At 22.4% G+C, this 27,978-nt stretch overlaps 8 protein-coding genes across 8 annotated transcripts; 6 read left to right on the top strand and 2 right to left on the bottom strand. All coding sequences in view use genetic code 6, as the record gives it.

Annotated features, from left to right (window-relative positions):
- Positions 1-1,138: 1,138 nt before the first annotated feature.
- On the top strand, positions 1,139-2,646 carry TTHERM_00927220 (serine carboxypeptidase family protein; the record flags this gene model as incomplete). Its single annotated transcript, XM_001031130.2, has 3 exons — positions 1,139-1,699; positions 1,864-2,324; positions 2,430-2,646. 3 exons carry the CDS (start codon positions 1,139-1,141, stop codon positions 2,644-2,646), a joined length of 1,239 nt encoding a protein of 412 aa, XP_001031130.2.
- Positions 2,647-4,911: 2,265 nt separating this feature from the next.
- Positions 4,912-6,298, top strand: TTHERM_00927210 (serine carboxypeptidase family protein; the record flags this gene model as incomplete). The annotated part of the gene is made up of 3 exons (XM_001031129.1): positions 4,912-5,472; positions 5,567-6,027; positions 6,082-6,298. 3 exons carry the CDS (start codon positions 4,912-4,914, stop codon positions 6,296-6,298), a joined length of 1,239 nt encoding a protein of 412 aa, XP_001031129.1.
- Positions 6,299-7,791: 1,493 nt separating this feature from the next.
- TTHERM_00927200 (serine carboxypeptidase family protein) lies at positions 7,792-9,628 on the top strand. The gene is made up of 3 exons (XM_001031128.2): positions 7,792-8,469; positions 8,653-9,116; positions 9,174-9,628. Exons 1-3 carry the CDS (start codon positions 7,795-7,797, stop codon positions 9,415-9,417), a joined length of 1,383 nt encoding a protein of 460 aa, XP_001031128.2. The 5' UTR covers positions 7,792-7,794; the 3' UTR covers positions 9,418-9,628.
- A 1,066-nt stretch (positions 9,629-10,694) lies between these two features.
- Positions 10,695-12,189, top strand: TTHERM_00927190 (serine carboxypeptidase family protein; the record flags this gene model as incomplete). Its single annotated transcript, XM_001031127.2, has 3 exons — positions 10,695-11,255; positions 11,442-11,905; positions 11,964-12,189. 3 exons carry the CDS (start codon positions 10,695-10,697, stop codon positions 12,187-12,189), a joined length of 1,251 nt encoding a protein of 416 aa, XP_001031127.2.
- Positions 12,190-14,442: 2,253 nt separating this feature from the next.
- TTHERM_00927170 (integral membrane protein) lies at positions 14,443-15,282 on the top strand (the record flags this gene model as incomplete). Its single annotated transcript, XM_001031125.3, has 1 exon — positions 14,443-15,282. One exon carries the CDS (start codon positions 14,443-14,445, stop codon positions 15,280-15,282), a length of 840 nt encoding a protein of 279 aa, XP_001031125.1.
- Positions 15,283-16,791: 1,509 nt separating this feature from the next.
- Positions 16,792-17,643, top strand: TTHERM_00927150 (integral membrane protein; the record flags this gene model as incomplete). The annotated part of the gene is made up of 1 exon (XM_001031123.3): positions 16,792-17,643. The coding sequence occupies one exon, from the start codon at positions 16,792-16,794 to the stop codon at positions 17,641-17,643; it is 852 nt and encodes a 283-aa protein (XP_001031123.3).
- A 624-nt stretch (positions 17,644-18,267) lies between these two features.
- Positions 18,268-20,451, bottom strand: TTHERM_00927140 (hypothetical protein). The gene is made up of 2 exons (XM_001031122.3): positions 19,753-20,451; positions 18,268-19,695 (listed from the first exon to the last, which is right to left on the bottom strand). Exons 1-2 carry the CDS (start codon positions 20,405-20,407, stop codon positions 18,446-18,448), a joined length of 1,905 nt encoding a protein of 634 aa, XP_001031122.2. The 5' UTR covers positions 20,408-20,451; the 3' UTR covers positions 18,268-18,445.
- Positions 20,452-22,907: 2,456 nt separating this feature from the next.
- On the bottom strand, positions 22,908-25,327 carry TTHERM_00927130 (transmembrane protein, putative). The gene is made up of 2 exons (XM_001031121.3): positions 24,388-25,327; positions 22,908-24,334 (listed from the first exon to the last, which is right to left on the bottom strand). The coding sequence occupies exons 1-2, from the start codon at positions 25,181-25,183 to the stop codon at positions 23,085-23,087; spliced, it is 2,046 nt and encodes a 681-aa protein (XP_001031121.3). The 5' UTR covers positions 25,184-25,327; the 3' UTR covers positions 22,908-23,084.
- Positions 25,328-27,978: the final 2,651 nt, after the last annotated feature.

Raw genomic sequence — 27,978 nt, 5'->3', positions numbered from 1 at the left:
TTTTCTAGAAAACAAAGAAAACAGGCAGACTAAAAAAAATTGAAAATGATTTTTTTAAAAATAAGAAACCTGATAGCTAAGTAAACTTAAACTTTTTTTCAATTTAAGCTCATTATCCTTCTCCTTAGGTAAAACAGATATTTGAAGAATAATGATTGATATTATAAATTATATTTTTGATATTGAAATTGTAGAGCAAAAGCAAAATGAATTTAAAAAAAATAAATAATTTAACATTAAATAACAGATTAAAATGTAAAAAGTAATAAATTCGATAATAAAAATAATATAAAAGCTAGTTTTTCATGGTTCAGAAAAATGATATTAAGAAATTGTTACTTTATTTACCTTTATATAAATTAATTAAATTTAAATTTATCCTTCTTTACTTACATTTTAATGTATAGTAAAATTAAACTTAAAATTTTAGTAAACTGAATTAAAATTGAATATTTTCTATTTATAAAAAATGAGTAAAAATATAATATTATATTTATTTAAATACCGTAAAAATAAATACTGAAAGAGTAATTAATTATAAATAAAATATTTTCCAAATTTTATATTTTACAACTAATATATAAAAGTTATTTTATATTTATATTTTGTATTTGAAAATTTACATTAAGCATCTATTAAAAAAATTAATTTATAAATTTGTCTTTTTCTTTTAAGTATTTTTAATTTAAATTTATATAATTACACAACCAAAAATCTTATCTATTTTCTTATTTTAATAAATAGAAATTTTATTTATAATACAATTCTTCTAAATTCTATTTTTTAGATATATTTTTATAATCAAACATTTTAATAAAAATACCTAAGAAATCTAATTCTTACTTTCTTACTTACAAATTTTAAATTTGAGCAAATAAAATTTATTTTTGCATTTTATTTTATTGAAAAAAAAATAGACACAAATATTTTAGTTACATTTTTATATTTAGCTTTTTTACGATATTGTTGGTCATATTGTTAAAAGATATCAAATCATATTTTAATTAAGTTTTCATTCATTGATTTATTCACTATTCTAAAAAATAATTAAGATATATCAAAAGCTCAAATTGATTGGATTTAAGATATTATTAATTTTATAAAACAAAAATTAATTACACTTGAAATTAAAAAGTAAATGAAAGGATTCGTTATTGCTTTATTAATTTGTTCATTAGTTATTTGTGACTAAAATGCAATATTTTTGAATGAAACTTATTACCCAGGCTTTATTAGTGTTAACGAGAAAAGCGATTTATTTTATATCTTATTAGAGTCTCGCTCTAACCCCTCAACTGATCCTTTAGTCTTGTGGCTTAATGGTGGTCCAGGTTGTTCTTCTCTTCTTGGGCTATTTGAAGAAAATGGACCATTTAAAATAAATGAAGATGCAACTTTGAGATCTAACCCCTTCTCTTGGAACTCTAATGCTAATTTAATCTACGTTGACTAACCAGTAGGTACAGGCTACAGTCATGCTGGTCATGGAGACCTTGCTAAGACAGAAGAACAAGTTAGCAAAGATTTTTACTCATTCTTAACTTAATTCTTTGACAAATATCCTCAATATTTAGGAAGAGATTTTTACATCACTGGTGAATCTTATGCAGGATAATACATCCCTGCTATTTCTTAAAAGATTTTAAAAGAAAAAAATCCTAATATAAATTTAAAGGGAATTGCTATTGGTAATGGATGGGTAATTTAATTTAAATTATTCATATTTTGATTTATCTAATCTTTTTTTTACTTCTACTTCTTTTTGTTAAGAAACTAATTTATTCATTCATAGTATTTTTATTTTGAAAAAGATGACTTTTATAATAAAATTTAATTACAAAAATATTTTATTTTTAAAATTAGGTGGATCCTTATTATTAATAACCTGCTTATGCTGAATATGCATATGTTAATCATTTGATAAATTAAACATAATACAAAAAATTATCAGCTTAATTTTCTATTTGTTAAGTATTTATTAATTACGAAGCTCCATATCGCTTGTAAGAGTATTTTTGTGGACCACCTTATTAATAAATTGTTGGAAATAATACATTTAATATTTATAATATTAAATCTCCTTGTATTGGAAATGGTTGCTATGATGATTAAGATGATAGAATTTATAAATTTTTGAATAGGACAGATGTTTAGTATTTACTTGGAACTCAAGGAAGAATCTGGAGTGCTTGTGAAGATAATGTCTCAAACGCTTTATAAAAACTTAGCTATCGCTCATCAACATAAGATCTTAAAGTAATATTAAACTCAGGTCTTAAAGTTTTAATCTATAATGGCTCACTAGATTATGAATGCAACTATTTGTAAAAATTTTAATTTAATTATAATAATAAATATTAAATGATAATTTTCATAATCAAATACTAAACTATTAAAAATATTCATTGATCATTTTTATAATTTAAAAGAGGAAATGAAAAGTGGTTGGACAATCTTGAATGGAACAAATAAATTGAATATTTGAAGTAGAGCTATTCTTATGTTTTTAAAGGCCACAAGATTATTGGAAAACAAAAAAGTGCTGGAAACTTAAAATTCTAAATCATATTTGATGCTGGTCACATGGTTCCAATGGATCAACCAGAAATAGCTTTAGAAATGATCAATTCTTTTATATAATAATGATAAATACTAAATTTATATTGAATTTTATTTATTTTGTATTTAAATTATAAAATAAAATAAATTTTTGGAAAAAATAATAATTTTTATTGTTTATTGAATAAAAAATTAATAAAATTAAAACTTTATTGTTTGTTTGTTTATTTATTATTTTTAAATTTAGCAAACTTTAATGTATTAAAATAAGAATTATCTATGAATCCATTTTAGCAATACTTAAGGGTACTTGATATTTCAATTAATATTATGAATTTAAGTAAAGTACTTTTGTTTTCATAATGAAAAAAACGTAATTAAATAAATTTAATTAATTTGTCTTATAAAAATATATTTTTGACTTTTGATATGATTATTTGAGATAAATACATATTTCTATTTAGCTTTTGAAGTTTAAGTAGTGTGTATTTTTATAAAGTACGAAATATTTTTCTTTTATTACAAATATTTTTCTATTATTTTCAAATTTAAGACATTTTAGGAAAATTAAACTGATTTATTTTATGATAAATAATTCAATTATATAAAATCAAATCATAGAACTAAAAATTATGCTTAAAATTTGATGAAAGAATAAATTTTAGTCTTATTAGCAATCACTCTAGTCAATTCTTTTATTAATATTTTTAAATATTTACAAGCTCTTTTATAATAGAATTTTATTTAATTATTACTTAAATATTAAATGTTTTCTTTGAAATATCCTTAAGATTTTTAAATAATAATATTAATTTGAAAAATAAACAGTAAGGAGTTGTCAAAGTTAGAAGACATTTAAGAAAAATTTTTTCATAAAAATAAGTTATTTTTTAAAGTATTTAGCTATAAAATAAATTTATATGATTTAAAAATAAAGGAATAAATACTATTTTAAAAATGAATAACACAAAGTTTATTTATTTTAAGTTAATCTAAAGTATTAAATTTATATAATTATTTATTATCGATATTTAAAATTATTTATAATAATATTGGTGGTTTTTTTTTTTGTAAGATTTATTAATTTAGCTTAAAGGTTTTATAAATCTATGAATTACAAATTTTATTCTTTTATCAAAAATATATTAATTATGGTGGTAATTTTTAGGAAAGCTAAAATTAATAACAAAACAAATATAAAAGAAGTAAGCATTTTTCAAAATATTTTAAAAATAAAGAATAGCTTTATTCATAAAATAAATTTATATTAACTTAAAAATGATCATACTTAAGTTTTTTTTTTGTTTTTCATCAAAAAAAAAAATAATAAAATTTTACAATAAATCAAGCAAACCTATTTATCAGAAATATTCTTCAAATGTTCTATTAAATTTCTAATTTTAATTTAAATTTACAAAATATGTAACCACTTCAAAATTTCTAAAATAGATGATGAATAAATTGTTAAAGTCAAATAATATTTAATCTTTTTAATTCATTAAAAAAAATGTTATTATTTATTCTATTTATAAACTAATGAATTTAATTTAAAAATTTTTTTACTTCTAAATCAATTACAAATTTTATTCTTTTATGAAAAATTTATTCATTACTAACTCAAGAATGAAAACAAAAATACCTTACAATAATGATTATCATAAAGCTACTAGGTTTTCCAATAAATAAATTTTGCAAGTAAATAAAATATAAATTGATTATTAATTACTTACTACTTCAGATAAATGCATAAATAAAATTTGTATAAAATATTGTCATACAGTTAATATTGAAAGAGGTATTTAAGAAATAGTATTAGTTTCTAACTCTAATATAAATATAGTATGTAAAATATTGGCTAAATCAAATTTGAATAGAAACAATTAAGTTTAAAATTTGTTTTTCTATCAGAAAATATTCTAAAGATTCTATTAAATTTCTAAATTAAATTTAGAAGAGTAAACTTAGATATTTTTTTTTCCCTAACTTATTTAACAAATTTTCAAAATAAAAAATGTTTACTAATAAGTTAAGATATAATTAGATAATTTAAAATAATATTTTATGATATTTAAATATTAAATCAATAGTTTAGTTTTTTTTTTTTGCTTATTCATTTATCCTAAAAGCTAATTTGCTAATATTTATTTTTTTTATTGATTAATTTGTTTTTTTAGTAAGATAGTTCTTTTAAGATTTATTTCTAATGATTTTATTTATTACATTTCAAATTCTTTTATGAAGAATAAATTCTTTCATTTCATAATTTATTATCTTTAAATTCAAGAACTGAATCACTGTCTTTTTTTATTAGAAATTATATTAGAAAAAATTAATATTTTTAATAAAAAGAAAATGAAAGGATTAATTATCGCTTTGCTAATTATCACATTAGTAGTTTCTGACTAAAATCCAATATTTTTGAATGAAACTTACTACACAGGCTTTATAAATGTTACTGAAAAGAGTGATTTATTTTATATCTTTTTTGAATCTCGCTCTCAACCATCAACTGATCCTTTAGTACTATGGCTTAACGGAGGCCCTGGATGCTCATCTTTTCTCGGTTTATTTGAAGAAAACGGTCCTTTCAAAATTAACAATGACACAACTTTGAATATTAATCCTTTCTCTTGGAATTCAAAAGCTAATTTACTCTTTGTTGATTAACCTGTTGGTACAGGTTTTAGTCATGCAGGTCCTGGAGATCTTGTTAAGGGTGAAGAACAAGTTCAATAAGACTTTTATACTTTTTTGATCTAATTCTTTGACAAATATCCTCAGTTTATTGGAAGAGATTTTTACATCACTGGTGAATCTTATGCAGGTCAATACATTCCAGCTATTTCTAGGAAAATTTTAATAGAAAATAATCCTAAAATCAACTTTAAGGGTATTGCTATTGGTAACGGATGGGTAAATTTAGCTAACTATCAAAATATATAAATATTTTTTTTTATTTTTATTCATTTATTGCAATTAAATATTAATATTTCTTAATTTAAACTAGGTTGATCCATATTATTAAGAACCTGCTTATGGAGAATATGCTTACGAAAATGGTTTGATTAATAAATCTGAATACAAAACTATATCATATTCGTTTTCAATTTGCTAAGTACTTATAAAGATTGGATCTCCAATTTTCTTGAAGTCACATTTTTGTGATTAGCCTTATGAAAGAATTGTTGGAAATAACACATTTAATGTTTATAATATTAAATAACCTTGCATCGGAAATGGTTGCTATGAGGATTAAGATTAAAAAATACAAAATTTTTTGAGTAGGACAGATGTTTAATCTTTACTTGGAACTTAAAATAGAGTTTGGAATGCTTGTGTAGATGATGTTTATATTGCCTTGTAAAAGCGTGCATATCGCTCATCTACATAAGATCTTAAAGTCATATTAAACTCAGGACTCAAAGTTTTAATCTATAATGGCTCTCTGGATTATTAATGCAATTATATGTAAAAAATTAATTCTAAATTAAATATATCAAAATAATTTTATTTTATAAAAAGTGGTAATGAATAGTGGCTTGAAAATCTTTCATGGAATTACTCAGCTTAATATTAGAAGTAGTAATATTCTTCCCTTTAAAAAGGAGATCAAATAATAGGTAAATACAAAAATGCTGCAAATTTACAATTCTAAATCATATATGAAGCTGGTCACATGGTTCCTATGGATTAACCAGAAATAGCATTAGATATGATTAATTCATTTATATAAAATTGAAATATAAAATATAATAAAAAAATATCATCTATTAATTTTTGTTTTTTATGTAATTTTAAATTAATTTCATTTTAAAAATATAAAATAGTAAATATTTAATTTATTTTTATTATTTTTTATTTATTAGTAAACTTAAAATTTTCAATAATTTTAGCAAAAAATATTTATTAAATTTCTAAAATTTTATTTTTAATTCTATTTTATTTAACGAACATAATTAAAGTTAAAAAAAAATGTTATTTTTTAAATGTGTTTCTAACTTTAAAAGAACTTTAATAAAAATATTTAATCTTTAAGAAGTGAGGAGGCTTATGCAACCTACGCAGCATTAAAAAAATACTAAACTATATGCATTTAATTGTGTTAAAATAATTATAATTTTTGAGAATAATTTAAGTATGTCTTCTATGTAAAGTACAAATATATTCTAACTACTCATTAATTCATATATTAAGGGGAAAAAAATTTTTTTGTGGGAATTATTAAAATAATTTCTCAATAAAATTATAGGGGAGGGGCTTAATATTAAAGCATGAGGATTTACGGTGCATTAATTTTAAAATTATTAATTATTTATAAATATTCATTTAATTCCCCTAAATTAGAATGAAGCATATATATTTCCCCTTTATTAAATCTCACCTAAATTTATATTAAAAATATTTTTTTTTTCAAACCGAAGTACACTAAATAAATTGATTATTTTAATTACAAATTTCCTTTAAATAAATGCAATTATTGATATATTTTATATTAATTTATATACATTTATAGTCAAATATTTATTTTACACATACTACTTTGATTGTTAGTAAGATTTGAATAAAGATTAATAATAAAAAGTATATTTAGATATGTTAAATTCTTGTTGTACATGTTTTTTTTTTGCTCTCTCTGGTAAATTAAGAAAAATTAATTATATATCCTTTAATGTTAAATAAAGTTTCTTTTTATAATTAAATTAATTCTTAATAGATTAAGCCAAAAAGAAAATGCTTTAATTCAATTTTTTTCTTGAACTAATTAATATGATGATATTGATACTGTGCAGCATTAAAAATTTAATTTTTCTTTTGCTACTTAAATATTCTTGTATTTCTTTTAAAAGTAACAAATCTGAATACTTTATGATTTTACTGAATAATTATTTTATTTTTTTTAAGAAAACAGTTTTTTTTATAAAAAAAATTTGAAATAAACTTAATTAAAAACAAGAATGAATATATTTTTTTATTTTTAAATATAGTGGCATCTTCACATTTTTGGTATGAATTTATGTTTGATATCTTAATTTATATATAAATAAGAATTTTTAAAACTGAAGATATTACTCTCTACAGAAAGACAAATGAGAGGGAGATATAACAAAAGCGCCAATATATTAAGTTTTAAATATTTTTACTTTGTTTAAAATTATTTTTAATGAAATATTCAAGCAATAAATATTATTTTTATACTTTACTTATTTCTATCTAGTTTCTTTTGAGAATTCTTTTATGAAAATTCATAATTCTTTTATTAATTAAACAAGAAGCTTTAAACAATAAAAAAAAAAGCACATTATCAATTATATAAGTAAATATCTATTCAAAATTTGTATAAAAAGGTAAATGAAAGGATTAATTGTAGCTTTGTTAGTTATCTCCTTAGTCGCTTGCGATTAAAATCCAATATTTTTGAATGAAACCTATTACTCTGGTTATATCGATGTCACTAAAAAGAGTAATTTGTTTTACATTCTGTTTGAGTCACGTTCTGACCCTTCTACTGATCCTTTAGTCTTGTGGCTTAATGGTGGCCCTGGATGCTCTTCTCTTCTTGGTTTATTTGAAGAAAACGGCCCATACAAAATCAACAACGACTCTACCTTGAGATCCAACCCCTTCTCTTGGAACTCTAACGCTAATTTACTCTATGTTGATTAACCCGTTGGTACTGGTTTCAGTAATGCTAGTCTTGGAGATCTTGCTAAAACTGAAGAAGCAGTGAGAAACGATTTTTACTCATTCTTAACCTAATTCTTTGACAAATATCCTCAATATGCTGGAAGAAAATTCTACATTAGTGGTGAATCTTATGCAGGATAATACATCCCTGCTATATCCAGCAAAATTTTAGAAGAAAATAATCCTAAAATTAACTTATAGGGTATCGCTATTGGTAATGGATGGGTATGATTTACTTAATATACTTTTAAAATATACAAACAGACAAACAAAATTTGCACTTTTCTTTAATAATTAATCTATTTTTTTAAATTTATTAAAACATGATTATAATTTAATTTTTAAAGTGCATTTTAGTTATATCTGATTTGGATTTATAATTCTAATTAATATTTCATATTAAAATAGGTTGACCCTTAATATCAATAACCTGCTTATGCTGATTATGCCTTTGCAAAGAACTTAATCACTGAAAAGAAATACAAGAGTGTTCTTTCATAATTCAATACTTGTGCTTCTCTCATAAAAAATAATGCTCCCTTCGTTTTAACAAGTCTTTCTTGCAATCCTCCCTACCTAGAAATAGTTGGAAATCCACCTAAATTCAACGTTTACGATGTCCGTATTCCCTGTTAAGGAAGTGGATGCTATTAAGCAGAAGACGAAAAGATTGAAAAGTTTACTCAAAGACCTGATGTTTAATAACTTTTAAATTTAAAGGGTAAGAAGTGGGTTCCTTGCTCTAATAAAGTAGGTGAAGCTCTTAATCATTTAGCATAAAGATCATCCACCAAATAACTTATTGAAACAATTTCTAGTAAAATCAAAGTTTTGATCTACAGTGGTGATGAAGATTTCTAATGCAACTACTTGTAATAATTTTATGATTTACAATTATTTATATTTATATTTTTATTTTAATATTAAAGAGGTGCAGAAAAATGGGCTTATAATCTTAAATGGTAAGGTTAGTCTTAATTCTAGTAAACCGAATACAGCAACTGGAGTATCTAAGGTTAGAGCTTAGGTAAAGTTAAGACTGTAGATAACTTCAATTTCTTAATTATTTATGGTGCTGGCCATTAAGTTCCTATGGATCAACCTGAAAGTGCTTTAATTATGATAAATCAATTCATTTAAGGATCTTTCAATTAAAAGCAATCTACTTACTGACATAAAAAAATTATTCAATCAAAATATCATCAAATCACTGCTGATAAATAATGTTTTTAAATTAAAATATATAAATAATAAATTATTTATTATATTTATTTGTATAACAAAAATATCATATAATAAATTAGCTTTTAAATATCTTAATTAAAAACCTTTTATTTTATGTGATTAAATATTTATTTTTACATTTTAAATAATTTAAATTTTCAACATAATTTAAAAGTTAATAATTAATAAAAATTCATTTAATTTAGAATAAAGCATACATTTAATCTTTCCCAAAATCAAACCTCACAAAATTTATATTAAAAATTTTTTTTTTTTTCAAATATCACTTTATAATAAAAATCACCTAAATATAAAGTTAAGCTTATATTATAGTCTCTATGGTACATTAAATAAATAGATTTTTCTAACTACAAATTAAAAAAAGCAATTATTGACATATTTTTAATTTATTTATAGTCATTTATTTTATTTTACACATGCTATTTAATTTTTAGTAGGATTTAAATAAAGATTTATAGTAAAAAGTGTAGTTAGATATGTTTAAATTCAAGTTGTACATGTTATTTTTACCTCTTTAGTTAATTTAGAAAAATTTATTTGATTTTTATATTAATTCTAGTTTAGCCAAAAAGAAAATGTTTTATTAGAATTTTTTACTATTTTAATCTAATTAATATGATGATATTGATAATGTGCAGTTTTAGAAATTTAATTTTTCTTATAGCTTTTTATACTGGTAAGATATTTTTATATTTCTTTGAAAAGTAAAAAATCTGATTATTTCATAATTTTAATTGATAATTATTTTATTTTTTTAAGAAAACTGTTTTTTTTTTTAAATATCAAAAATTTGAAATAATATTAATTAAAAAATGAATGAATATATTTTTTATTCATAGAATATTGAGTAGCATTTTCAAATTTTTATTATGAATTTATGTTTGACATGTTAATATATCTTTAAATAAGAATATTTAAAACAGAAGAATTTACTCTCAACTGAAAGAAAAATGAGAGGGAGAGCTAAAAAATGTGCCAAAATATAGAGTTTTCAATATTTTTATTGTGTTTAAAATTATTTTTAAGGAAATATAAAAATTATAAATATGATTTTTACACTCTACTTCTATCTTGCTTCTTAGGAGAATTATTTTAAAATTCAAAATTCTTTTATTAATTAATCAAGAAGCTTAAAAGAATTGAAAAAAAATACATTTACAATAATATAAGTAAATAATTATTCAATAATTGATATAAAAATCTAAATGAAAGGATTTATTGTAGCTTTGTTAGTTATCTCCCTAGTCACTTGTGATTAAGACCCAATATTTTTGGGTGAAACATATTACTCTGGCTATATCAATGTCACTGAAAACAGTGATATGTTTTATTTTCTGTTAGAGTCACGTTCTGATAATCCTGCAAATCCTTTACTTTTGTGGCTTAATGGTGGCCCTGGATGTTCTTCTCTTCTTGGTTTATTTGAAGATATCGGCCCATTCAAAATCAATGATGACAATACCCTAGATTACAGAGATTCACTTTAGAACATAGACATTAATTTGCTTTTTGTTGACTAACCCGTTGGTACTGGTTTCAGTAATGCAGGTGTTGGAGAACTTGCTAGCACTGAAGAGGCAGTGAAAAATAATTTATACTCATTCTTAACCTAATTCTTTGACAAATATCCTCAATATGCTGGAAGAGAATTCTACATTAGTGGTGAATCTTATGCAGGATAATACATCCCTGCTATATCCAGCAAAATTTTAGAAGAAGACAATCCTAATATAAATTTAAGGGGTATAGCTATTGGTAATGGATGGGTATGATTTACTTAAGATACTTTTAAAATATACAAACAAAAAACAACAAAAAAATTTTTTTATTTTTGTTTAATCATTAATTTACTTTTCTAAATTAAAAAAAGATGAAAAATTAATTTTTAAAGTTCATTTTAGTTATATCTGATTTGAATTTATAATTCTAATTAATATTTCATAATAAAATAGGTTAACCCTTAATATCAAGAACCTGCTTATGCTGATTATGCCTTTGCAAAGGGCTTAATCACTGAAGAGAAATACAATAGTGTTTATTCTTAGTTCAAAACATGCGCTTCTCTCATTGAAAATAATTCTCCCTTCGCTTAAACAAGCCTTTCTTGCAACCCTCCCTATCTAGAAATAGTTGGTAATCCACCTAAATTTAACATTTATGATGTCCGTATTCCCTGTTAAGGAAGTGGATGCTATTAAGCAGAAGACGATAAGATTGAAAAGTTTATTCAAAGACCTGATGTTTAATAACTTTTAAATTTAAAGGATAAGAAGTGGGTTCCTTGCTCTAATTAAGTAAGTGAAGCTCTTAAAAATTTGACATACAGATCTTCTGCCAATGAACTTGTTAAAACTATTTCTAGTAAAATCAAAATCTTGATCTACAATGGTGATTAAAATTTCTAAAACAACTACTTGTAATAATTTTATGATTTACAATTATTTATAATTTATATTTTCAATTTAATATTAAAGAGGTGCAGAAAAATGGGCTGAAAATCTTGAATGGTCAGGTAAAAATTACTTCAATGCAGCCAATTACGACATCTTTAATATGTCAGGTAAGGACATAGGTAAAATTAAGATAGTAGAAAACCTCAATTTCTTAATAGTTTTTGGTGCTGGTCAAAAAGTTTTTAAAGATCAACCTTAAAGTGCTTCAATTATGATGAACTAATTCATTTTTGGTGCTTTTAATTGAAAGCAATCTACTTATTGAGATAGAAAAAATTATTCAATCAACTTATCAGCAAAGCTACTCATAGATAATATTTTATATTAAAATATATAATTTAAATTATAAATTATTTATTATTATTATTATTTGTTAAATAAAAATAGTGTATAATAAATTAGCTTATAAATATCTTTATTAGAAACCTTTTATTTTATTTATGTGATTAAATATTGATTTTAATATTTCATATATAGCTAATCCTGTAATTAAAATATCACGAACTGTGTAGGTACAGATGGTGATATGTCATTTAATTTTTATGATTTTAAGCTAATTTTACACTTTTTCACAATTTATTGAAAAAAGTCCTTAATATATTTCGTCCTTAATATATGAGAAACCACGGTATATAATATTGCAAAAATTGTTTAAACTATTTTTAAAATGAATAAAAATTGAATAATCATATTCCTCATTACTACTAAAAAGAATAAACATCTAATGGTGAATATCCTAAAAAGGAAAACTCATTTAATTCAAAACTTACAAAAATAAGTAATTGAATTCTATTACATTAGTTGCTGATTTTGAATTAACAATAAAACCTATTTAAAAAATTGAAGAACTGACTGAATACAAAAAATACATAATGTGATTATTCAATCTAAAACAAAAAAATTAGCTAAACATAAAACAGCATAACTATTTATCAAAGTTTATGATTTATACAATCAACTTAAAATTATTCATATTAATTTACATATATTAAATAATTAAAAATATTTTTATAATTAAACTATTTTCATCATAAAAAAAAATTAAATGAGCAAATATTTAAACAGCTTTCAAATAAACAATTAAATGATTGATTTTATCTTTAATTTAATATTTTAAAAGATAAATATCATTATTATTCCCTTAATTTAAATGATAATAAATAAAATAATAATCATTATTGAATTAGATTTCTTTTGGTATTTATTATATTAGTTAATATAAAATTTATGAGAATAGATTGATAAATCGAACAATCAAAGCAAAATTAATTTTTAGATTAATTAAGTTAAATTAATATCATATAAAAAAAATAGATTAAGGTAATTTTTTCTAATATCTTTCTTTGTTACTCATATTTTAATTGAAAAAAGAATAACCAACCTGAGTTGACCATTCCTTGAAATTTAAAATTTAGCATGATCTAATCATCTCAATTTATAATTTTTAAATGGTAGGATGTTAGAATAAAAATCTATTGAGGAAAATTATCAAATATTTAAAACTTTTATAGATATTTTAGTGGGAAATTATTTTTAAAGTATAAACTATCCAAAATACTTGTAAAATTATGAATATTTATTTAATATTCTATTATTTTATTTGCAAAACCTAAATTTAAGATATAAAATTTGTAGATCAAATTAATGATAGATTAATTTATTCTTTAATTTCTTGCTTCAGACTAAAAGCCTTTATCTATGGAGAAATAAATTCATTTTATGTTATGAAGTAATAAGGACTTTTCTATATTTTGATTTATCATATTTCAGTAGAATTTGTGAAAGAAATAATTTGGTAAAAGAACAAAAAATGCTTACTCAAAAATTCAAAATTTTAACTTGATTTTAGACTGATTTTGATTTTAATTAAGATTAGAAATAAAAACTAATGGTATATTTTGAATAAGATTTCTTCTGGAAAAAATAAATAATAATTATTTACATTTAAAATAATGAAATTCAGGGAAATTTAATTCAGATTATGAATTCTGAATATAACCCCAAAAGATATTAATTAATATTTATTTCGATTGTTTATTCTTATTGGGAACATTTCTGTGAATTTATCTTATATCATAAACATACAAAATGCTAATACCATTTTCTTTTTCAACATTTTCAAAAACAAATAAATTGTATCTTCCTTTCTAGGATTTATGCTTCATAAAGAATAAAATAAAATAATTATTTATTGCTTTTACATATAATTGATGTTAATGCACTCAAAGCTAATCAAATATAAACGATAGCCAAATTTTAATGACGTAGACAGAATCAATGCAATACTTTCTAAGAAAATTATTTGTATAATTACTTGATTTAGCAAATTTTGTTTGATTTTTTAAAAAAGAAAAGAATTTTGTGTCTTAAGTTTTTACTATAAAAAGATTTCTTTTCACATATTTAATTACATAATTAATAAAAAAAACTTAAATCTAAAAAAAGCTAATTAACAAATATTCAGCAAATTTAATTATCATAAATAACTTATTAAAACTAAATGTTAACTAGAAATTTAGATAAAGCTAGACAAGCTTACTATGAGGGTAATGTTGAAATGTCTAAAAAGGCACACAGAAACGAAACTGTTTAAGGATAAGAAGATGAAAAATTAAAAAGCGACCATAATGAAGATCACAACAACTCTGGTGCCTACATAAAGAGTGCGGTTTATGGTGGTTTAGATGGTACCATAACAACATACTCAGTCGTTATGGGTGTAGCAGGTGCTAATCTTGCAACAATTGTTGTTGTAGCTTTGGGTGTAGCTAACTTGATTGGTGATGGTATTTGCATGGCCTTAGGTGATTATCTTTCAACTAAATCAGAAATTGAATTCTAAAGAAAAGAAAGAGCTAGAGAAGAATGGGAGGTTGAAAATAATCCCGATGAAGAAAAGAATGAAATGGTAGAACTCTATGAATAAAAAGGAATAACAAGAGAAGATGCCAGAAGCGTTGTTGAAATCATTTCTAAAAATAAATAAGCTTGGGTTGATATTATGATGATTGAAGAATTAGGATTATTGCCTGAAGAAGAAGATCCAGTAAAAAATGCAATTGTCACCTTTATTGCTTTTGTCTTGTTCGGCTTAATTCCTTTGATTCCCTTCATTATCATAGAAATTGCTTCTATCAAAGCAAGCAATACATTATTCTATGTTTCAACAGCAATGACTGCTACATTCCTATTCATTTTAGGTTTCACAAAATCTATGTTCACTTATTCTAAGTGGTGGAAAAGTGGTCTTGAAACTCTTTTGATTGGTGTTGTAGCTGCAGGATCTTCCTATCTTATAGGACTTGCATTCCGTCCTTTGACAGATGGAGCCAGCGCTTGATTTGATGAATTATCGCTTCATAAAAATGAATTCCTTAACCTAATTTAAATGTATGTATATAAATATCAACTACTCAATTAAATTTAAAATTTTAATAAAACTATCAAAATAAATAAATGTATGTATGCAATATTTTATATGTTAAATTGTGATTCCTTAATAGTTGCAATAGCAAATTTTTAGAATAATTTAAATACAATCGATATAATTTTGTTTATTTCAATTTATCTACTTATTAGCTAGCTACCAGTCTACTTCTTTCTTTCATATTTATTTTTTATCTCTTTTTAATTCAATTTTGATAATCTTAGGAATGTTTTGGTTCTTTTTCATCAAAAATGCTACAAATAATTGAAATAAATAACAACTATTTGAGTGTTTTTTCAAAGTCTAATTATTCGAGATAAAAGACAGAATATAAAAAATTGGGGGTACTAATTATTGTATTTATATAACTTGAGTTAGATAAAAATGACCGTCATCAATCCCCTTTTTTATAATTTAATCAAAAAAGATCCCCCTATAATGTATAATGGAAATAAAATTAGTAAATAAATTGATAATAAAATAGAATATTTTCAATTCGAAAGTTGCTTCAGCAATAACATGATGCTCTTCACATAAACATGAATTCTTTTTTTATTTTTAATGATGAATAATAGATCAATTAAAAACCCTTTTTATTATTACCTTGGGAAATTTAAAGGATTTATGATAAAGTAGACTTCGAAATTAATCAATTTAAATAGACTTCCATTCTCAAAGTTTTTAATTAGAATATTTCAAAGATTTTAATAAATAAAATTTCATGTCTAAATATAAAAAATTAATTTAAAATTATTAAATATTGCATTTCTTTTGCAAAAATAGCATTTATTATCAGAAAATATTATTCTTTTACTTTTCTATTTGGAATAAATATTTTAAAAACACACTTAAGTTAAAATTCAATTATAAATATTATAAAAAAGATAAGCTAAAGAAGAATAGAAAATTATGGGGGATTTTTGTAAATTAATTGATGAAAATCAACAAATTTAAGAGATTTACATCAAGAGACTTTAAAAAATAGTTAAATAAATTGGTTAAGCTACCTTAACTCTGATAAGTAAAACCCAATCCATTTTCTTAAAAAATTTATAATCAATCTTTCATCTTAAGCATTATAATACATTCTTTATTTTATTCTGATTAATATTTCATAATTGATTGCTTCCTTTGTTGTTAATTTGTGCATATACGACTAGTGCTAAGAAAAGCAAACATCTAAATTATAAATAAATACTGATGACGTATCAAAATTACAGTTTAACTCATCAAATTAATGGATGGTAAATAGAGTTTGAATTTCAATTTATTGCATATTAAATATTTAGAGTCTTAGCTGGCAGAATTTTTGTAAATATTTTAATTATTATTTAATTTATAAATATAAAATAAAAATTTTAATTTTAAATAGATAGACTTTTACTAAAAATAAATTTACGTTTTTCATTAAATTTAAACTCAATGTCTATTAAAAGTTTACAAAAAGTTAGATAAGCTTATTATGAAGGTAACTATGAAGAAGTGAAGAACGTTCATAGAGTTGACTCTATTAATCGTGATAATTTTATATCAAGATAAGATTATTACGAATTTAATTATTTAACAAATCACAAGGAGTAACATAATACATCTGGAGCTTTCATTAAAAGTGCTGTTTATGGTGGTCTTGATGGATTAATAACTACTTATGCTGTAGTCATGGGTGTAGCTGGGGCTGAGCTATAGACAGTAGTTATTCTCGCTTTAGGTGTATCTAGTTTAATTGGAGATGGAATTTGCATGTCTCTAGGTGATTATCTTTCAACAAAATCAGAAATTGAATTTTAAAGAAGAGAAAGACACAGAGAAGAGTGGGAAGTAGATAATCTACCAGAAGAAGAAAAAGCTGAAATGATTGAGTTGTATGAAAACAAAGGGATAAGCAGAGAAGATGCTACTTAAATTGTCGAAATAATGTCCAAATATAAATAAGCATGGGTTGACATCATGATGGTAGAAGAGCTTGGATTGATTCCTTAAGAAGAAAATCCTATAAAAAATGCTATTGTTACACTAACTTCTTTCATTTTATTTGGTTAAATACCTTTAATTCCTTTTGTAATAACTTAAATATTTTCAATTGACGCCAACGAATTATTTTTCTACCTTTCCACAGGATTGACGGCCCTGTTTCTGTTTGTTCTGGGATATATCAAATCCTAATTTACTTTTTCTAAGTGGTGGAAGAGTGGCCTTGAAACCCTTTTTACTGGTATTATGGCTGCGGGATCTGCATATTTAATAGGATTAGCTTTTAGACAATTTACATCTTGAAAATAAATGAATAACTTATTTTGTTTTTTTCTTCTTTATATTATATTTTATGATAATCAAAATGATATTTATTTACTTTCCAATTACAATTTTACTATTTTTATTTAAAATAAAAAATAATTTTATTTTAAAAGCCAACATATTTTCAAAAAATATTTTTCAATTATTTCATTGATGTTATGATTGTGCTAAAAAATAATATGACCACTGAAACAGGATATTAATTTTTTAAAATAAAATTGATTTTATTCTAAATAAACAATTTTTTAAAGTATCAAAATAAAAACAAATGGTTTAATCATTTAATTAAAGAATATTACATGATTCTTTTCTGAAGAATTCTATGTGAATAATTTTTGTTTTAGCTTTACTTCAGATTAATTTAAAATCAAATGAAAGTGAAAAACAAAAAAAATTTTTAAGTATTTACCTAAAAATTATATTTAGTTGAAAAGAAAATATGTACGTACTATGAATAAAAGAATGCATTCATTTTTATCTAATGTTTAAAAAATTTATTATCTATTTAAAAAAAAGAAGACATTATCAATTTACTTTTTCAATAAAATGTAATTTCTCATTAATTAAACCACTACGCGGCGAAAAAATTTTCATTTAAATTTAGTCTAATTTTTCGAAATTTAATAATTTTAATTTAAGTAACTTAATCTGATTGTATAAGAAATTGCAAAACATTTATTTTTTTATTTATTAAGATTTAATCAGATTTAAGTGATATAATGCTAATGTGCAACAAGTAAGAATATAAAACTTCTAATTATATAAATTTATAATAACTAAATCAATTAGATTGGTTAAGTGAAGAACGATCTATGCAATGATACTTAGACAAAAGACTCATACCAAAACTGATAGTTATTGAATCTGAGCTCCATAAAGCAAATTATTGCCTTGGGACATTAAATCCTGTGAAATCTTCTTATGTGTTATGCGAAAACCATTTTTATTTTAGTAATTAATCATATTCATCTGAGTCTATGATTCCATCAACAGCAACTATTTGATTTACTAAATCTTGATTTCCAATATGAGGATTAAATTATGTTCCGTTTAAATATCTGTGAACATTCATAGGGTAGTAAAATTATGAAGTATATGTTTTTAAAGTAATGCTGTAAAAGGGATTCAAATTGCTATTTTAAAAGAATCCAAACTTAGTAACAGTTTTCATTCCTTTTTCAATAGTATCTGTAACATTTTTAGGAGTTTTAGGATCAAAGTATAGTCTCACATTTCCCTTCTTATCTAATTTTGCTGTAGTCCATGTATTGATTAGAGTACTTAGTGATAATACAGTAGTAAATGTAGCGTCCTCATGGTATGATTTGTTAGCATAGATACCAAGGAAGTCCTCCCAATACAAATCACCGTTATATCTTACTTAAGCAGTATTTAAGATGAATTAAGTGCCATTTGTTTTTAGCATTTTACTATAAATCTTTGCAACTTCTTTCGCATTTTCATTGAGTTTGTCGAAGTTAGAATTTAAGAGATATAAATTTTTTGAAGCTTAGAGATAGAATATATACCTTGAAGGGTAGTATGGATTGGATATATCTATATGCTTGTCAATAACACCAGAGTAAGCTTGAGCAGCGAGGAAGCTAGTTGAATTAAGGTATAACATTGTCAGTGTATCATCGAAAACCTAATCTATCATAGTTTAGTTGCCATAAATTATCAGTTAATTTAGTGAAAAAATGATGTTATTCATAACAGTAAGATCTATTAAGTTAACATTAAATGGAATTTAGACAACCCCTTCAACTTAATCTTCAATGTTAAGTAGCCAAGTAGTAAACAACCCAAATTATGTAATGTTCATTTAGGGTAGTTTTTCTAAATATTCATGAAATGCAAAGTAGCTCCTAGGGTCAATCATACTACTAGAAGAGTTAGATTTATCAAGTGGATAATATGAGTACCTTTTTAAGAGATCGAAATACTCTTTGAATTTGTAATTTTTAGACAGCCATTTATCCTTAATAGATTGTTTTATTTTTGGTGAGGTCATCAATTAAATGCCAAGTACTTTTTTAAAATATTTGAATTAACTTAATAGATAAATTAAATTAGTGTAAGTAATACCTTAATTTTAAGAGCCATCATCTGAATCTGTGGGTAGGTGGAGAATCGTAGATAACCTTTGTAACAGATTTATAAAACTTAATCCAATATAATTCAAAAATTTTCTTAGAATATCAGGAAACAATTTTGTGAAGTCAGAAACCTTGAGTAAATTTGTGCCATACTGCGACCATGTGTTTGTTTCTTTTACAAATATTTATTTGTAAAAAGTAGCAGAAGGAATATTTCCTCGGTTTTTGTCTTTAAATTCGAGTAATGTGTCAATAGTTTCTTCAAGTTCATTCTCGTTAAATTCATAGGTACCTAAATTAACACAATCTAGTAAGTTAAGTAAAACACAATTAGTCACAAAGTAATTATTATCGTCAATTCCAATTTGAGTCCTCACTAAATGGTCAATGTAAGAGTTTCTTTTATCCATTATATTTAAAATTACATATGATGCATACAAGCCTTTCTCTTAATTAAACTAGAATGGAAATATTTAAAAAGGTTTAGACTCTTTGTACCTATTTTCACTTAAATAGTTTGATAATAGCTCCATTTGTTCTTTAAAAGGCATTCTTATTTATGAATTATATAACCAAACACATTGTTTGATTATAAAATACATAGTCATGTGAGTTAAAATATATTTCAAAATTTTGATTTTCATACTAACAAATGTTTTTTTTTATATGATATTTTTATTATCTATTTAAATTATTATATAAACAATTAACAATTACCTAATTTAAATTGAATTTTCTACTATTTACCATAAAAAGTTTATAATGAATTTCAGTTGTGATATTTATTTATACATGTATGGTGACGCAACTTGTTTAGAAATAGAGTAAATAAGTATTCAAGATATATAAATTTCAATTTAGTGAGAACCTGAAAGATTCTTTCTTATATGATTATTACATTGTAAGTTAATTAAAAAAATTTTATTTAAAGGAGGAAAGAAAATACACAATTTCACCAAATCAACTAATTTAATATTTGTTATTTCAAAAAATTCATCAAATAAAATAAAAATTTTATTATTTAAAAATCCTACCCAATTAGCTTATATTCTAAATCCAATTTGACATAATAAATTTTAATTATTTACTCTGTGAGGCTTATTTACTAAAGTATTTTTTATAATAAAAATGAACAATATTTTTATTACATATTGAACAATAGTTTAAGGTAAAGTGAGATATATGTTTAATTAATTTGAATCAAATATTTGAAAATATCGTTTTTATATAAGAATAAATTATAAATATTAATAGAGAATAAAATAATTGGTTAGTTTTAAATATTCTATGAATATATTTTAAATAAATATTTTGTAGTTATCACAGTTCATTTCAACTTTACAATCAATTTTAGATTATTTTTACTGATAGTTAATATTTACTTTTTATTATGATTAACGTTGTTGATATTTTATGGTAAAAAATGATCTGTTATGTCTCACCTAATTATTAATTAACAATTAGAAACTAGTGGTTTTATTAATATTCAAATATTACTATTTTTTATTATACTTTTGAAGATTCTCAATAATTAAATTTCAGTGATGTATTTATGTATGGATGTCTTTGATTAATTAAATATCTATTATTATATTTTCTGATATAAATTTTACTTACTTTCAAAACCATAATTGAAAACTAAAAAAGAAAGTATTCATTATAGTAATAAATTTAATTAAAAGTATATCTATTATTTTAATAAAAATTTATTTAATAGTTAAAACTTATTCTACCTTTTGTAAAGTTGTTGTTTTTTTTTTTCAAATTCAATGGGAATATGCCTTCAATCATTAACTTAATATTTAGATAATGGAATACTTTGCAGATATGATACCAAAAAATTATTTTTAATTCATTTTACTGTTACCAACCACACTTTTAGGTTTTTTCTATTCTTATCTTATCTTTTCTGATATAGATTTTACTTACTTTCAAAATCTTAATTGAAATATTAAAAGGAGAATATATTATAGTAATAAATTTGATTCGAAGTATCTATCTCTATATTTTAATAAAAATAAACTTAATAGTTAGTTAGTTAGTTAGTTAGTTAGTTAGTTAGTTAGTTAAAACTTATTCTACTTTTTGTAAAGTTGTTACCGTATTACCTCAGTAAGATACTTTTTTAACGTACGAGGTAAGGAAAAAAACATAAATTCTTACAACCTCTAACCTCGTATGGTAATTTAGCAATTTAGGTACTGCGAATTTTGAGGGAATACGGTATTTTGTTAGCAAAAAATTTAATGAGAATATGCCTCCATTCATTCACATAATAATTTAAATAATGGGATACTTAGCAGATATGATTCCAAATGATTATTTTCACTTTACTTTACTGTAACCACACTTTTAGGTTTTAAATAACGTTTTAACAGCCTTGTCTATCTATTATAATCATATTATTTTTATTTTTGTTTGAAATATTTATTCAATCGAATAATAGAAAATAAACAAAAAAAAACCAGAAGTATTACTTATATTAATGAGAAGGAAGGACCATTTGTTGTGAAAGACGACTCTCTATCTATCTGTTTCGTTTAATTGTGATTAATACAATTTAAAACTTCTACTTGTCAATAATCAAATTTTATGTAATAATTTTAATTAAAGGACCATTATGTTTACCCTTCATATTTATTTTCCTTCCTTTCAAGCTCAACTCTAAGCAGTAAAAAGTGAGAAGTGTATATAAATTAATTAAGTTGAGAGTAAAATAAAGTGAAGTTAAGTCATTCAAAGAATTTTATAAAAAAGAAGCACATTTCAAAATCCTTTAATAATAAAAAATTAAATAGACAAAAAAAAGAATAAAAAAATTTTAAAAATAGAATAGATTAACAATTTATATCTTTTAATTCCTTAAAAATTATTTATTATGCACCAAATCATAACTAATTATAATGCTTCTTTTTTAATTTGTTTGATAATATTATCTTTTTGGTTATTTTTTATATGTTTCACTCACTATATTACTAAATGTAAATGGTCTGTTGATTTATAGTGGAGTAAGTATATCTATTTATAAGTTTTATTTTTTAAAATAGCTTATTCAAATTAATATTAATTAATCTAATTTATTGTAATACCTAGAAACTCAATAGCTTTTTTTTAGTGAAAGAAATAAAATTTTAGATAATTCAAAGTCTTTATTAATTAAATTGTTATCAGAAAAAAGGGGTCTTAATTAAGAATAATTTAGGGTATGTATATTAAGTTATTATATTTGATTAGATTTAACCTGATTAAAAGATGAAAAAAATATACTAAGCGCAACAAATAAAAATATAAAACACATATTATTTAAATTTAAAAACTAAATCAACTAGAGGGATCGAGTTTAGAACGATCAATACAGTGATACTTTGATAAAAGACTCATACCAAAGCTGATAGTTATTGAATCAGAGCTCCATAAAGCAAATTATTGCCTTGGGACATTAAATCCTGTGAAATCTTCTTCAGTGTCATGTGAAAACCATTTTTGCTTTAGCATTTAATCATATTAATCTGGATTTATGATGCCATCAACGCCAACTACATGATTTACGATATCTTGAGTTCCAACATGAGGATTAAATTAAGTTCCGTTTAAATATCTGTGAACATTCATCGGGTAGTAAAATTATGAAGAGTATGTTTTTAAAGTAATGCTATAAAATGGATTCAAATTGCTATTTTAAAAGAATCCATATTTAGTCACTGCTTTCATTCCTTTTTCGATAGTGTCTGTAACATTTTTAGGAGTTTTAGGATCAAAATATAGTTTCAAATTACCTCTCTTATCTAATTTTGCTGTAGTCCATGTATTGATTAAAGTAGTAAGCGATGCTACTGTAGTAAATGCAGTGTCCTCATGATATGATCTGTTAGCATAGTTACCAAGAAAGTCCTCCCAATACAAATCACCATTATGTCTTACTTAGGCAGAATCTAAGATGAACTAAGTGGCATTTGTTTTTAGCATTCTATTATAAATCTTTGCAACTTATTTAGCATTTTGATTGAGCTTGTCAGAGTTAGAATTTAAGAGATATGCATTTTTAGAAGCTAACAAATAGAATGTATACTTTGAAGGGTAGTATGGATTGGTTATATCTATATGCTTGTCAATAATACCAGAGTAAACTTGAGCGTCAAGGAAGTTAGTTGAATTAAGATATAACATTGTTAGCTTATCATCGAAAACCTAATCTACCACAGTTTTGTTGCCATGAATTTGAAGGTAATTTAGGGAATAAATAATGTTATTGATAACAGTAAGATCTAATATGTTTACATTAAATGGAATTTGGACAACTCCTTCAACTTAATCTTCAAGGTTAAGTAGCCAAGTAGTAAACAACCCAAATTATGTAGTGTTCTTTTAGGGTAGCTATTCTAAGTATTCATGAAATGCATAATAGTTTCTAGGGTCAATCATACTACTAGAGGAGTTAGATTTTTCAAGTGGATAATATGAGTATTTTTTTAAGAGATCAAAGTACTCTTTCAATTGGTAGTTACTAACCAACCACTTATCCTTAATAGATTGCCTTATTTTTGGTGAATTTAACAAAGAAATTCCAAGTACTTTTTTAAAATATTTGAATCAACTTAATAAGTAAATTAAATTAGAGTATTACCTAAATTTTAAGCACTATCATCACTGTCTGTAGGAAGGTGGAGAATCTAAGATAGCTTTGGCAACAGATTTATAATAGTTAATCCAATATAATTCAAAAATTTTTTTAGAATTTCAGGAAATGATCTTGTGAAATCAGAAACTTTAAGCAAATTAGTAGGATGTTGTGACCATGTGTTTGTTTCATTTACAAATATTTATTTGTAAAAAGCAATAGAAGGAACATTTTTTAGGTTTTTATCATTAAATTCGAGTAATGTGTCTAGAGTCTCTTCAAGTTCATCCTAATTAATTTCATATGTACCTAAATTAACACAGTCTAGTAAATTAAGCAAAACATTATTAGTAACAAAGTAGTTATTATCATCTATTTCTACTTTTGTCCTTAATAAATGGCCAATGAAAGAGTTCCTTTTGTCCATTACATTTAAAATTACATATGAAGAATACAAACCTTTATCCTAACGAAAGTGAAATGGAAATGTTGAAAAAGGCTGAGACTCTTTGTACCTATTTTCATTTAAAAAACTTGATAATAACTTCATCTATTCTTTAAAAGGCATTTTTATCTATGAATTATATAACCAAACACACTGTCTAATTATAAAATACAAAGCCAGAAAAGTCAAAATATTAAACCAAATATTGCTTTTCATTTTAACCAAATTGTTTTTTTTTTTAATCTTTCTATATTATTTTTATTATTTACTTAAATCATTATTTCCAATTACCAAATTTAAATTTGATATTTCAACTTTTTACATTAAAGAATTACGAATTTCAGATGTATCATTCATATAAGAATGATGCAATTTTATTTATAAATTTAAGTTATTTATAATATTCAACTTAAGTTTCTTTGTAATAATAACTATTTATATTGGTAAGATCTTGAAAAGATATTTTCTTTTATGTTTTTTATTTATATAATCAAATTTAATTAATTTTTCTTAGAAGAGGAGAACTAATATTCAATTTTAAATCAACCAACTCAAAACTTTTTTGCCTCAAAAAGAAAAATTGATTAAATAAATTAAATATTTTATTGTTACACAACCCGCCCCAATTTGTTTATATACTTAACATAATTTTATAACATAAATTTAAAATGTTTCTTGTTAGAGTTTTATTTTAGAAGGAATTTTTGATAGCATAGTGTTCAAAAATTTTCATGTAAAACTAAAAATAGCAATAGGCAGAGGAAGTTAGAAGCGTTTTTTATTAATTAATTAAAATCAAATATTTAAAATTATCATTTTTATAAAAAAACAAATTTAAAATAATAAATACTAAAATAAATTATTTAAATTATGTATGGATATAATTTAATATAAATGATTTCTAGCTTTCAAAAATAATTTCAAATCAAAGAAAATTTAAGTTTATTTTTAAAGTAAAAATCTACTTGTCGTTATGATTTATATAGTTTGTTTTTATGCAAAATAATTAGATGATATTTCATCTCTCACAAACCACTAATTAATAAATTAGAAACTATGGGTTTTATTTAACTAACTTTCAAATATTATGATTTTTATCAGTTAAGATTATCAAAAATTAAGTTCAAGTGGTGTCTGTCTAAAATTGAATTTATCTCTTTTTCTTATGTTAACTTTATTTACTTTTAAAATATTAAATATTAGAGCGAAAGTGATTTATTTGCTGTTACAGTTTTAATTTGAAGCAATTATGTTAATCATAGTTCCCTTTATGCTTCTATAATTATTATTTTGTCAGTTAGAATTGTATTTAATAGTTTAAATTAATCCAACCTTTGAGCTAACTTTCATGATGCTTTATAGTGATTATTAAATTTCGTTATCAATCTGCTAATTTTATGGGATTCATATTAGTAATTATTCATTGTATAGTTGTCATTTTTTGGGTACAATTCAATGAAAATATTCCTTAATTTGATGTATTTATTTAAATAAGCAAATAATATATAGATATAATTATTTATGTATCAGCATTTACTTATTTCAATTTTTTCTTTTAAGTAATTTAAACCAAATGCTATAAAATTCTACTATTATCAAATTGTATTAAATTTATTTTTGTTTGAAATATTTTCTAAATATTTAATCAATGAAGTAATTTTTAACAATTAATTAGTAGGAGTATATATTGTGATAAATAATACTTTAACCATCCACCTCTCTTGATTCGATCAACATTATTTCAAAACAATAACTTATTACTAACTTGTTTATATTTAATTATTTCTCTTTAAAAACCCTAAATTAAGCTTTTTCAATTTTATCTTCTATGAAAGTTCAATTCTAAAATCACACCTTAAAAATCAAGTGTTATGAGAAAATAAATTCAGATAATAGTAAACTTAATAGCCTTAATAACACTATCTATATTTTCAGATTTTGAAAAAGATGAAGTAATTAAAAATTTGTTAGTTTTTTTTATTTGGTATTTCACAAATTTAATCAGATTTAATAAATTTAACAAATAAAAATTGATTTTTAATAAATTCTTATTACTTAAAATTTAAGTATTTTTAATTAAATCTGATAATGTTGTTAAGAAGGTCAGTATTTAACATAATGCTAAATCTTAATTTAAAAAAATTTTAAAAATAAAGTTAATTTTGAAATATTAATAATTGGGCAGTCTTAATAAATGATGTTTTAAAGTGTATAAAAAATAGTCATATTAAAACTTACAAAAAAGATGAAAAATAATTATTTTTAATTATAAAATATAATAGCAAAATTAAAATTTTTTGTAAATTAATAATGTGTTACAAATTTTTAATTCAAAATATTTCTTTTATTGTTTAATTGGTATCTATACCTTTTGTTAATCAAATAAAGTTGGAACTCTAAACATGCTATAATTTTTAAAAGAATTATTTCTTAATAAAAAATTATAATTGTATGCTATAGAATATTATTCTTGATACTCTCTTTATATGTATTGAAACAGAGAATCAACCTACTTTATAGTGATAATATTCAATTTCAAAAGGAAAATAAAACCAATTTTCAATTTTAAGAATTAAATATTTATAATCAATATGAAGGCCATGCCATGACCTAATTAAATTCAAAATACTCTATTGCAAACAAAAGCGTAAAAAGCATTAAATATTAATGTATTTATGTATATTTTTTATATAAATTCTTAATTGGTATTATTGTAATTGTATTTTCTTTGTGTAAAATAATTCATTAAAACAAATAAATAAATAATAAATATAGATTTTGTTTAGTTAAGTGTTAATCATCAAACATGTATAAATGGTAAAATTATGTCTTAAATTTAGCATATACTTAGACATAAATTTTAAATAAAAATGATCTTTATTTAAGTTAATACAATATGTTTATTTTAAATTAAATTTAAGTAATTATTTTTAAAAATTAAAATATTATCCATTTATTTTTGAATGAATAAAAAAATAATATTGTGTTTATTATTTTTAACTAAATGAACATGAAATTTGTTCATTTGATGTGCAATATAAAAAGGCATATTTATTGATACATTTACAGAAAATCATTTAAATATATTATAAAAGCCAGAATTTAACACTTAACTAAGTCTATAATTTTTTATAGACAAGACCTTATTTAAT

The sequence above is a fragment of the Tetrahymena thermophila genome, assembly GCF_000189635.1.
Source record: "Tetrahymena thermophila SB210 genomic scaffold scf_8254682, whole genome shotgun sequence".
Classification (NCBI taxonomy): domain Eukaryota; phylum Ciliophora; class Oligohymenophorea; order Hymenostomatida; family Tetrahymenidae; genus Tetrahymena; species Tetrahymena thermophila.
This window is presented reverse-complemented; position numbering and strand designations above follow the sequence as displayed.